This window comes from Ptiloglossa arizonensis, chromosome 6, assembly GCF_051014685.1.
Source record: "Ptiloglossa arizonensis isolate GNS036 chromosome 6, iyPtiAriz1_principal, whole genome shotgun sequence".
In the NCBI taxonomy this organism is placed as follows: Eukaryota; Metazoa; Arthropoda; class Insecta; order Hymenoptera; family Colletidae; genus Ptiloglossa; species Ptiloglossa arizonensis.
In genome coordinates, this window is record NC_135053.1 from 20,399,493 (window position 1) to 20,412,206 (window position 12,714).

General features: G+C 34.8%; 1 protein-coding gene across 4 annotated transcripts in view; it reads right to left on the reverse strand.

Moving 5' to 3' along the window:
* Window positions 1–12,714, reverse strand: part of Galk (N-acetylgalactosamine kinase) — a 36,903-nt gene that overhangs the window by 16,011 nt on the left and 8,178 nt on the right. For all 4 annotated transcript variants that reach the window (XR_012992424.1, XR_012992423.1, XM_076314140.1 and 1 more), the window contains exon 4: window positions 8,841–9,048. Coding sequence is in view for 2 of the 4 variants with exons in the window: in XM_076314140.1 (XP_076170255.1) it covers window positions 8,841–9,048 (208 nt within the window). In the remaining 2 variants the exon portion in view is untranslated. The remainder of the gene's footprint in view (window positions 1–8,840; window positions 9,049–12,714) is intronic.

Sequence of the window (12,714 nt, forward strand, 5' to 3'; positions counted from 1 at the left end):
ATTATGATAAACAAATATTAAGATATTGCGAAATTCGTAGAGGCGTACGGTTTCGGTGAATGTTTGTTCCTTTCCGCGATTGTTACTAACATTTACGCATGTTCCCAATATTAATCGAACAATGGGCATCTTACTTATGCATTATAAATGATTAAATAATTTATAGAAATTGATTTTGATCGAGATTCGAATAAGTATGTGTTTCGTAAAGTTTTAACGCATGGAAAGTAACAATTGTTTATTAGATACATTAATTTAACATTCGTTTAATTCTTATAATTTACACAATACGCGTAGAAGTAGTATTTTTTACCTAAAAGTGCCAAAATTTAGTTAATCGCTTTTGTAGATAGAAAAATCATCGCGATGCATATTTGTAAATCGATAATCGATATGTTTAGCCTTGACAATGTCGGTTGGACCTCAATAACAAATTCAATCGCGAACCAAAAATACTTCAACAAAATGATATTTTAAGCGATTATTTATACTAGGACATTGTTAATAATTGTCTAAACTATGATCCTACGATTGTTGTTAATAATTATGATGAATAAACATCAAGATATTACGAAATCTGCGAAGGTGAACGGTTTTGGGGAATATTTGTTTGTTACCGCGATTGTTATTAACATTTACGCATTTTCCCAATATTAATCGAACAATGTGCATCTTATTTATGCATTATAAATGATTTATTTGTTCATAGAAATTAATTTGAATCGACACTTGAAGTAAAACGTGATTTCTGACGTATTATTTATACAAAGTGTATTAGTAGGCTTTTAAACCATAGTAAGTAACAATTGTTTATTATACACATTAATTTAACATCTGTTTTATGCTGATTTTATTGCTTTTCACGTTTTTAAACTCTACTTAGTTAAACAATACGTCAAATTCCACCTACTACTTCGAATCTTGATTAAAATTAATTTTCGTAGTTTATTTAATCGTTCCTAATGCATAAATAAGATGCGTATTTTAAGATTAATATTCGGAATATGCGTAAATGTTAATAACAATCGTGGAAACGAACAAACATTCCCAAAGACCGTTCGCCTTCGCAGATTTCGCAATATCTTGATGTTTATTTATCATAATTATTAACAACCGTCGTAGGATCATAGTTTAAACAATTATTAACAACATTCTAGTATACATAATGGCGTAAGATATCATTTCGTTGAAATATTCTTCGTTTGCGATGCAATTTTTCATCCAGGTCCAACCGATATTGTCAAGGCCACACATATCGATTATCTACTTATAAGTGTTTATCACGAAGATTTTTATATCTAGAAAAGCGATTAATTGAATCTCGGCACTTTTAAATAAAAAATACTACTTCTACGCGTATTGTGTAAATTATAAGAATTAAACGAATGTTAAATTAATGTATCTAATAAACAATTGTTACTTTTCATGCTTTAAAACTTTACGAAACACATTTTTCTTCGAATCTCGATGAAAATCAATTTCTATAAGTTACTTAATCATTAGTAATGCATAAATAAGATGCACATTGTTCGATTAATATTGGGAGCACCCGTAAATGTTAATAATAATCACGTAAATGAACAATCATTCACCGAAACCGTTCGCCTTCGCAGATTTCGTAATTTCTTGACGTTTATTTATTATAATTATTAACAACCGTCGTAGAACCATAGTTGAAACAATTATTGACAATGTCCTATTATAAATAATCGCTTAAAATATCATTTTGTTGAAATATTCTTCGTTCGCGATGGAATTTTTCATTGAGCTCCAACCGACATTGTCAAGGCTAAACATATCGATTATCGATTTACAAATGTGCATCACGATGAGTTTTCTATCTAGAAAAGCGATTAATTGAATTTCGGCACTTTTAAGTAAAAAATACAACTTCTACGCGTATTGTATAAATTATAAGAATTAAACGAATGTTAAATTAATGTACCAAATAGACAATTATTAATTTCCATGCATTAAAACTTTACGAAACACATTCTTACTTCGAATCTCGATTAAAATCAATTTCTATAAATTATTTAATCATTTATAATGCATAAGTAAGATGCCCATTGTTCCATCAATATTGGGAACATGCGTAAATGTTAGTAACAATCGCGGAAAGGAACAAACATTCACCGAAACCGTACGCCTCTACGAATTTCGCAATATCTTGATGTTTGTTTATCATAATTATTAACAATCATCGTAGAACCATAATTTAGGCAATTATTAACAATGTCCTAGTATAAATAATCCCTTAAATTATCATTTTGTCGAAGTATTTTTGGTTCGCGATTGAATTTGTTATTGAGCTCCAACCGAAATTGTCAAGGCTAAACATATCGATTATCGATTTACAAATATGCATCGCGATGATTTTTCTATCTACAAAAGCGATTAATTAAATTTTGGCACTTTTAGGTAAAAAATACTACTTCTACGCGTATTGTGTAAATTATAAGAATTAAACGAATGTTAAATTAATGTATCTAATAAACAATTGTTACTTTCCATGCTGTAAAACTTTACGAAATACATTTTTACTTCGAATCTCGATCAAAATCAATTTCTATAAGTTACTTAATCATTAGTAATGCATAAATAAGATGCACATTGTTCGATTAATATTGGGAACATGCGTAAATGTTAGTAACAATTGCGGAAAGGAACAAACATTCACCGAAACCGTACGCCTCTACGAATTTCGCAATATCTTGATGTTTGTTTATCATAATTATTAACAACCATCGCAGGACCATAGTCTAGACAATTATTGACAATGTCCTATTATAAATAATAGCTTAAGATATCATTTTGTTGAAATATTCTTCGTTCGCGATGGAATTTTTCATTCAACTCTAACCGACATTGTCAAGGCTAAACATATCGATTATCGATTTACAAATATGCATCGCGATGATTTTTCTATCTACAAAAGCGATTAATTAAATTTTGGCACTTTTAAGTAAAAAATACTACTTCTACGCGTATTGTGTAAATTACAAGAATTAAACGAATGTTAAATTAATGTATCTAATAAACAATTGTTACTTTCCATGCTGTAAAACTTTACGAAATACATTTTTACTTCGAATCTCGATCAAAATCAATTTCTATAAGTTACTTAATCATTAGTAATGCATAAATAAGATGCACATTGTTCGATTAATATTGGGAACATGCGTAAATGTTAGTAACAATTGCGGAAAGGAACAAATATTCACCGAAACCGTACGCCTCTACGAATTTCGTAATATCTTGATGTTTGTTTATCATAATTATTAACAACCATCGCAGGACCATAGTCTAGACAATTATTGACAATGTCCTATTATAAATAATAGCTTAAAATATCATTTTGTTGAAATATTCTTCGTTCGCGATGGAATTTTTCATTCAACTCTAACCGACATTGTCAAGGCTAAACATATCGATTATCGATTTACAAATATGCATCGCGATGATTTTTCAATCTACAAAAGCGATTAATTAAATTTTGGCACTTTTAGGTAAAAAATACTACTTCTACGCGTATTGTGTAAATTATAAGAATTAAACGAATGTTAAATTAATGTATCTAATAAACAATTGTTACTTTCCATGCGTTAAAACTTTACGAAACACATACTTATTCGAATCTCGATCAAAATCAATTTCTATAAATTATTTAATCATTTATAATGCATAAGTAAGATGCCCATTGTTCGATTAATATTGGGAACATGCGTAAATGTTAGTAACAATCGCGGAAAGGAACAAACATTCACCGAAACCGTACGCCTCTACGAATTTCGCAATATCTTAATGTTTGTTTATCATAATTATTAACAACCATCGTAGGACCATAGTTTAGACAATTATTGACAATGTTCTATTATAAATAATCGCTTAAACTATCATTTTGTTGAAATATTCTTCGTTCGCGATGGAATTTTTCATTGAGCTCCAACCGAAATTGTCAAGGCTAAACATATCGACTATCGATTTACAAATATGCATCGCGATGATTTTTCTATCTACAAAAGCGATTAATTAAATTTTGGCACTTTTAGGTAAAAAATACTACTTCTACGCGTATTGTGTAAATTATAAGAATTAAACGAATGTTAAATTAATGTATCTAATAAACAATTGTTACTTTCCATGCGTTAAAACTTTACGAAACACATACTTATTCGAATCTCGATCAAAATCAATTTCTATAAATTATTTAATCATTTATAATGCATAAGTAAGATGCCCATTGTTCGATTAATATTGGGAACATGCGTAAATGTTAGTAACAATCGCGGAAAGGAACAAACATTCAGCGAAACCGTACGCCTCTACGAATTTCGCAATATCTTAATGTTTGTTTATCATAATTATTAACAACCATCGTAGGACCATAGTTTAGACAATTATTGAGAATGTCCTAGTATAAATAATCGCTTAAACTATCATTTTGTTGAAATATTCTTCGTTCGCGATGGAATTTTTCATTGAGCTCCAACCGACTTTGTCAAGGCTAAACATATCGATTATCGATTTACAAATATGCATCGCGATGATTTTTCTATCTACAAAAGCGATTAATTAAATTTTGGCACTTTTAGGTAAAAAATACTACTTCTACGTGTATTGTGTAAATTATAAGAATTAAACGAATGTTAAATTAATGTATCTAATAAACAATTGTTACGTTCCATGCTTTAAAACTTTACGAAATACATTTTTACTTCGAATCTCGATCAAAATCAATTTCTATAAGTTACTTAATCATTAGTAATGCATAAATAAGATGCACATTGTTCGATTAATATTGGGAGCACCCGTAAATGTTAATAACAATCACGTAAATGAACAATCATTGTCCGAAACCGTTCGCCTTCGCAAATTTCGCAATATTATGACGTTTATTTATCATAATTATTAACAACCATCGTAGGACCATACTTTAGACATTTATTAACAATGTCCTAGTATAAATAATGGCTTGAAAACTATCATTTCTTGAAATATTCGGTTAGATCGAACAAAGACAATACAAGTAACGGTAGGTGACCTTGTGGTGGGAATATAAGGAGCCCCCACTTTAACAGAATTTCATTCCACGGGGAGCCGCCGAGGTGGACGGATGGCTTCATTTTAGGTATCTGCAAGGATGGAGGGCCCCCTCTTGGTAACCGGTACTGACCGCCGATAGGCGGTGGTCAGAACTGGCGACCACTCTCTTAATCCTTTTTTTTTTTTTTTTAATTTTTCTCTGTGTTTAATTAATTTTATTTGATCTCATATTTTTAATTGTACTTGTTCTTCCAGGTTTATTTTTTCGTCACTGTATTTAATTACTAACCAATTTCATGTCTAGTTTCTATCATTCCTTGACTTTAGGTTTCTCATAGGTAGGTACATAGAAGAACGAAAAACGAAAAACGAAGAACCAAGAACGAAGAACGCCGTGGGATCTTCAGTTAAGTTAGAGTAAGTTAGTTTTAAGGCCACCCTGTACATATATCTGTGATCTGCCAAGCAATTATCCAATTTTTAGCTTCTTTTTGCTCGCTTCCTCGTTCCTCAGCCCGGTCACCTCTGCTTGTTGCATAAGCAAGTGACCGGCCGTGTAGGTGGTCCGAACGGTCTATCGCCGTTTCTTCTGGTGGGTCCGCTTAGAGAGAGAACATGCTGCGAACACAGGGGCTGGTGTTCGCACCGGTCCCTGCGGAAGCCCTTGATCCATCATAAGACCCTCTCTTCGTCATCCTCCGTGAGTCAGGTCCACGCTTGCGTGGCTCCTGGCTGCAGAGTTGGGAGAAACGGGGCACTCCTTTAGAGGAGTGGACGGCGTCGCGCAGTTCCTTGACAATCGGGCCCACTGAGGGGAAACGGGATAGACCTAGTAGGACCTACTCCACGGTTCGCGTCGCGTCTTTCCCAATTTTGCCTCATTTTTCTATAATGTGATTGCTTGGCAGAACTAAATCAGAAGGTCGAAGGAACTTTGATTCCTTCTATCTTCCCGGTTTAGTAATTTCGTTTGTATCGCGCGTCGAGGGAGATCGATGGAACTTTGATTCCATCTATCTCTCTCCGGGTCTCCGCTCGCAGCAACCTCCACGCGGTGAGACCTGGTAATCGGTATTACCTGCGACGAACAATAATTCTTCGTCGCGGCTAGTACCGAGCTAATTGGCTGCGAAATTAAAATATTATATTACGATATTGAAAACTTTCGCAATGTATAAGAATGTATAAAACATATATGAAATAAATTCACTGCGAGTAATTCGTCCTAGATAAAGAAATCTTTATAAAAATGAAAAATAATTCATAGACACTACATCCAATTTAATACTTTTAAGACCAAAACGATTAATAAATTATACACCATTATATTCAAGAAACTCTCCTCTATTGTTGAGGATCGATTAGAACTTTTTAACGTTTTAACTTTTCATTCAATGTCTCCTTTTTGTCAAAAATCCCGAGTTTTGACAAAAAGTCGTATTTTTCGTAAATTGGGGTTGATAGAGTAATTCGGCTTCCGGATTCTTGTTTTCGGTTGGCTTCACAAGGATCGTCCACTGGTTATTGGAAACCTGGAGAAAAGTTTCAATTTGTCGGACAGAGTTATCAGTGGCACTACGAAATTCCTTTTTCGTTGAGTCTATCTATAATACTTGGACTACCGTGGAACGAGAACATTTGGAACGATAATAAGTACCGAGATCCTTTTTCCCTCGGGATGCTCTTCGTGAAGTTTGATAAGATCCAATTAATTACATCATTCCAGGGCGGGTATAATTATTGTCAATTTCGCGCGAAAGTTCCATCCCTTAAAGACGACCAACCCGAGAAGAATAATTTACATCTTGATTTTCCTCGTAATGTGTATCGCGCCGATTTTCAAAGTAACAATCCTTCGTAATCGTTTAAAAGCCACCCCTCCTTTGTACGCGTTAGGTGTACACACGCATTTTATTATTACCCCGCAAAAGCAGTCCTTTTACCGACAGATAAATCATTTCCACCCTTCGGTCGCTCTCGAACCAGATAAAAGTTTCGAGAGAGTAATTCTTTTAGAAGACGAAGTTAAACAGATCGTCTATCCTTCGTAAGCCCTTCGTCAAATATATTTCTTTCTCCGCCACGGGGAAACGTTGATCGCGGCTCCAGTCTCTCTAAAAACATCGAATTAATCCCACGGGGATGTGAGGAATTCCCGAGTCATTTTTTACACCGATATTAACGTCTGGATTGAGCGCTAAAGAAAGAGATAAACGATTAGCCGAAGGGGGATACCAAGGTAGGCGATAAAAATTGCGATAGTGGCTTTCATTAGCTACCGTTATTACGCAATTAGCCAGAATGTCGGACCATTTGAGGCAGTAGTTAGGAATTATAGTTACGATGCGTGCTATAATTAGCAAACGTTACTTTTTACTCGCGTATTCTACCAACTTTTACATACACTTCAAAGGATAAAAATTGAAAATTCGAGATAGCCGAGAAAATATTCCCAAACTTCGATCGAAGACTTGGAGAGAAAAATAATATTATATCTAATTACTATCTTTCGAAACACGAATGTTCAACAATTTTCAAACTTCACAACTATGATAATTCACATGCTGTAACAATCAATTGTCCTCGACGCGACTTTTAAACAGACTGTACCTTCTATTATCTTAAAATACATTTCGACGAATAGAAGTCTCCGATAGAATAAAAAAAACGGTGTGTTAACAAAGGCAAAAAATAGCAAAAAGTATCAGCCACCTTCAGTTTTCCCTTTCCCTATTTCGAATCGTGGTAGATACACGCATTTTCGATTCAGCGCTACGCGAGTTTGCTTCTCTATTAGGGGAGGCAGGGATTGCGCGTTAGTAAGTATAAGAACCGCCAGATGGCGCTGCGGGGTGGTCGTGTGGTGGGGATAGCTGCTCTGTGACCTCGAGCAGTCAATATCGTCTGGCTCGAGTTTAACGAAGTCGTCGACTACTTAACGAAACTGTATCTGTGAATATAACTCGCGTAACACGGTTAGACACTCCGCGGCAATCGTACCTCTTTGGGAATATCGTTTACTTACTTATTTCATAAATCTAAGCGTTAGAAACAGCTTTCTGTCGAAGGGTATTGAGACGGAGGATTCGTGTGAAGGAATCGATGGTTTGGTGCGAAACTTACAGGAACAGAGATTGCTGGAAACTCCTCTGGTGAGTGCAGGAGATGACGCCACAAGGGTATTGAAGTTTCAGCTCGCAGCCGGTGCACTCATACTCCGATACTCTGTATCCGCGATCTTTGCAAGACATAAATTTATAAATGAACGTCTGTTCTCTCATAACTGTCCGTTCGAGTTTAACTCTCACGGTACACACGCACCGTACCCGCTGGACTTTTCATCCCGGGAATAAAATCGAAAAATTGATCGCAAGATACCGAAACTTTCGTTGATCTCTCGATGCGCAACGATAAATAGATACCATGGTTCGAACAACGAAACATTCGCCCCGTATTTGCGTCTCGACTCTCCCAAAAATGACGACACTCGATAAAATCGAGAACTCAAGTCTCTCGGTGGTTCTGAACGTTGTTGAAAACTTTTCTCGTTGTCCATTGGGGAGAAACATAAGTAAACAGTTTGTCCACTCAGGTAAACATAAAGGACAACCATGCCCGATAAAGTCTACCGTTCAGTTTCTTTCTCGCTTGTTGTGCTCTACCTCGAAACTTGCATCGAGAATTGCATTCTTCGATGCAAATTCTCGGTAACGAGGTACGGTAGATTGCTCGATCGAAAAGATTGTAATTTCGAGATCAGGGTTCACGGAAAGACAGAGACACGAAACGCTCACCTGACTGGCGTGCACAGTCAAAAGAACAGCGGCGGAAACGAGGGCACTCGAGCTCGAGAGCCCTGAGTTAGGAGGAATGTTTCCCCAAACTGCAACAAGGATCCCCGGAGGTACGCTCTTCGCTGGGATCACTTCGAGGGCCCCTTTCACACCGCAGAGGAAATATTTGTACCAGTTCGGACCACTGTCGGCATCCGTGACACGAACACTGGAAGAAACGAGAAATTTATTTCTCTTTGGATCTCCCTCGAACATCTTCGAATGGAAATCACAAGCGTGCATTCGTTACTTTCGACGAGAGGACGGTGTCGATAATAAGAAGGCAATAATTGAGAGAAAGAGGGGTAGTAATTATTATTTCTTCGGTAATGTACAAGACGATGTGAACGATAAGAAGATAATTGAGAAAAAAAAATTCGATAATTGTTATTTCTTTCGTAATGTACAAGACGATGATAATAAGGGGATGATTGAGAGAAAGAAAGATGATAGTTATTATTTCTTTGGTAATGTGCAAGATGATGTGAACGATAAGAAGATAATTGAGAAAAAAAAATTCGATAATTGTTATTTCTTTCGTAATGTACAAGACGATGATAATAAGGGGATGATTGAGAGAAAGAAAGATGATCGTTATTATTTCTTTGGTAATGTGCAAGATGATGTGAACGATAAGAAGATAATTGAGAAAAAAAATTCGATAATTGTTATTTCTTTCGTAATGTACAAGACGATGATAATAAGGGGATGATTGAGAGAAAGAAAGATGATAGTTATTATTTCTTTGGTAATGTGTAAGATGATGTAAACGATAAGAAGATAATTGAGAAAAAAAAATTTGATAATTATTATTCCTTTGGTAATGTACAAGATTATAATATAAGAGGATAATTGAGAAAAAGAACAATAATGATTATTATTTCTTTGGTAATGTACAAGATTATAATATAAGAGGATAATTGAGAAAAAGAAGGATAATAATTATTATTTCTTTGGTAATGTACAAGATTATAATATAAGAGGATAATTGAGAAAAAGAAGGATAATAATTATTATTTCTTTGGTAATGTACAAGACAATGAGGACGATAAGAGGATAATTGAGAAAAAGAACAATAATGATTATTATTTCTTTGGTAATGTACATGACAATGAGGAGGATAAGGAGATTATTGAGAGAAAGATGATGATAATTATTATTCTTTTGGTAATGTACAAGACAATGAAGAGGATAAGGAGATTATTGAGAGAAAGATGATGATAATTATTATTCTTTTGGTAATGTACAAGACAATGATAATAAGAGGATAATTGAGAGAAAGAAGGATAATAATAATTATTTCTTTGGTAATATACAAGATAATGATAAGAGAATAATTGAGAAAAGTTGGAATATTGTATTCTTTGAAAAAGAATTATCGTTCGATGTAGATTACAATTGGCTTTGAAAATTTTTCTTCGTTCAAGAGTAGGGGGGTGAGTAGATTAATAAAAATTTCTCTGTTATCTAACGTGCGAAATACACGATAAAAGTGAATATTTTGATTCGACAGTGAACGTTTCACGAACGATTGTAAAACACCTTATACACGAATAAAATTCCCGATACATTTTTGCGCTCGTGATCGTAAGAATAATATTTAAATCGCGAGCAAAATATTTAACATCGATAGAATACAAGTTAAAATTTTGCGTTAATTACCGTTCGGGAGAATTTGCATCGAGCGAACACACACGTGTATACTATATTCGTTACACGAATGAATAGTTATCGTTAATTTTTACCGAAATTCGAAATTCACTGGGTTGTTTAATAAATTTTCTCGATTTTTCCATTGTAAAGGAAATATTACTTCAACCTTGAACAACAGTAAATATATACACGATCTACACGAATTTTCATACATGTTCATCGAACAGTGGTATCATCTTTAAAAAAAAATAAAACGACGAACTCAATAGCTCCATTACTTATAGAACGACGAAACTCGTTCGAGCAATCTATTACATTTCCATATTGAAAGGAAGACGAACGATTGAAACATGGTGAAGAAATTTTACTCGACCAGTGGTTACAGAGTACTCTGTAGATTTCTTCGAATATTGAAATATTTTGTTTCACGTGTTACCGATGGTAATTATACTGTACGGTTTCTTTCTTTCTTATCGTAAGGATTCGTTCTTTTTACGATCGGAGCTTTCAAGCCTCGGGGATACCCGTGAATACATTTGCCGCGTAAAACCCAAGAGAAGTTATAAAGAACGATGAAACGCACAGCGCTAGGACAGCGTATCGCGCTGCCTCCTCGCATTATGCACTTTCCATTTACATCGCGACAAACTTCATTTTTCTCTTCCACCTAAGAGACCGTAGTTATTGCATGCAGATGTTATTCTTCCCCCCGGTGCTCGACGAGAGAAAGATTAATTAGAAATACCGCGACCAGTTAGGCAGCTTCTGTTTCCTTAGCTTTATTAAATTCGAATTCAACTTTATTGCCGCTGAAACGGCACGGACTCGAGGCTGAAGATTAATTTCAGAACTACGTGAACCACGATGTTAATTTTCGTCGGTGGAATGATCGTTCAAACTTTTTAATACGCGATTCAAACCGAGAGACGATACCGGAGATGTCGGGAGATATTTATAATATAATAGTTCGTGTTTGCTTGATTGTAGAAATTTCGGGGATCGTGAACTCTCGAATCAATTTTCTTCGAGTTATCGAAGTTGTTTATCGAATTATCGAAATTATCCAACTGTGCACGTGACGTATTTTTTTAAATTTCAAACATTGTCGTACAATTGCAACGAATCGACGATGCAAGATCTGAAAACGTCTCGAAACGTTTGTTAGAATTTTATGTTACTTGTATGTTGATTGTATTATGTTTATTGACTTTCGTTAATTTTTTACAAACCCGTTATCGAAATTTCGACCAACCTAAACTATAAAATAAATTTTGTTCGAATCGTGAAAGTCAACCGGTACGCATTGTGCGATTAATTTTATCAACTAGTGTAGGTGGAGAGTGCCAGAAACTGTCGATGTGTATATATAATGAGTGATCGACTATTGACGAGAGTCTCCGGTGTGTATTCAGTGAAAGTGTTCCATTGACCATTGATGATTGACCGTGTTTGATTGTTTGCTAGCGATTGATTACCCACGATCGAATGTATTCCCGCCAATAACACAATTGTTCCTTTATCGACACAATTTCACAAAGAGTATCGATTTTTAACGATAATTCAAAATCAATTTTCGAACCTTGAGTTTTCGTACCGAAAAATGCATCTCTAAACTTCTTGCAATGTGTATTCTTTAATTTTAATAAAAATAGAAATTATATTTGACAAAATAAATGAAATTCATTTTTTTTGGTGAAAATGAAGCACGATTTTTTAAGAGTGTACAAACCTTTTATCAAATTATACATTCCCCATTTTGGAAAAGGAAATGACTTTCCGAACAACCTAACGATAAAAGTTTCGATAATACCATGCTAACCAGCTCAATTGTAAAAATACAATAATAGGTATTGCAAGAGAGTTCAACGATTCCAATTACTCGATTCGAAGTCGTCGTCGACAATCGTACCAGAAAATGCAAGAAAAGTCTCGAAGTGATCCTCCAAGAGTCACTTGATCATGTCCAAGGGTACGTTTGAAAAATATGGAGTCACCCGATGACTTACAAGCGTCTCGATTTTTCCAACAACCGCACTTTCACGCTCAATAAAGAAAACCAGCTGCAAGTAACTCGCGACGTTACGTAATAAGCGACAGACCGACCAGCCGGTGTTCTGGTCACTTCCAACCTTTCAGAGTGGTTTCTTATTTTTCTTAAATATGTTTCTGGCAATGTTTACGA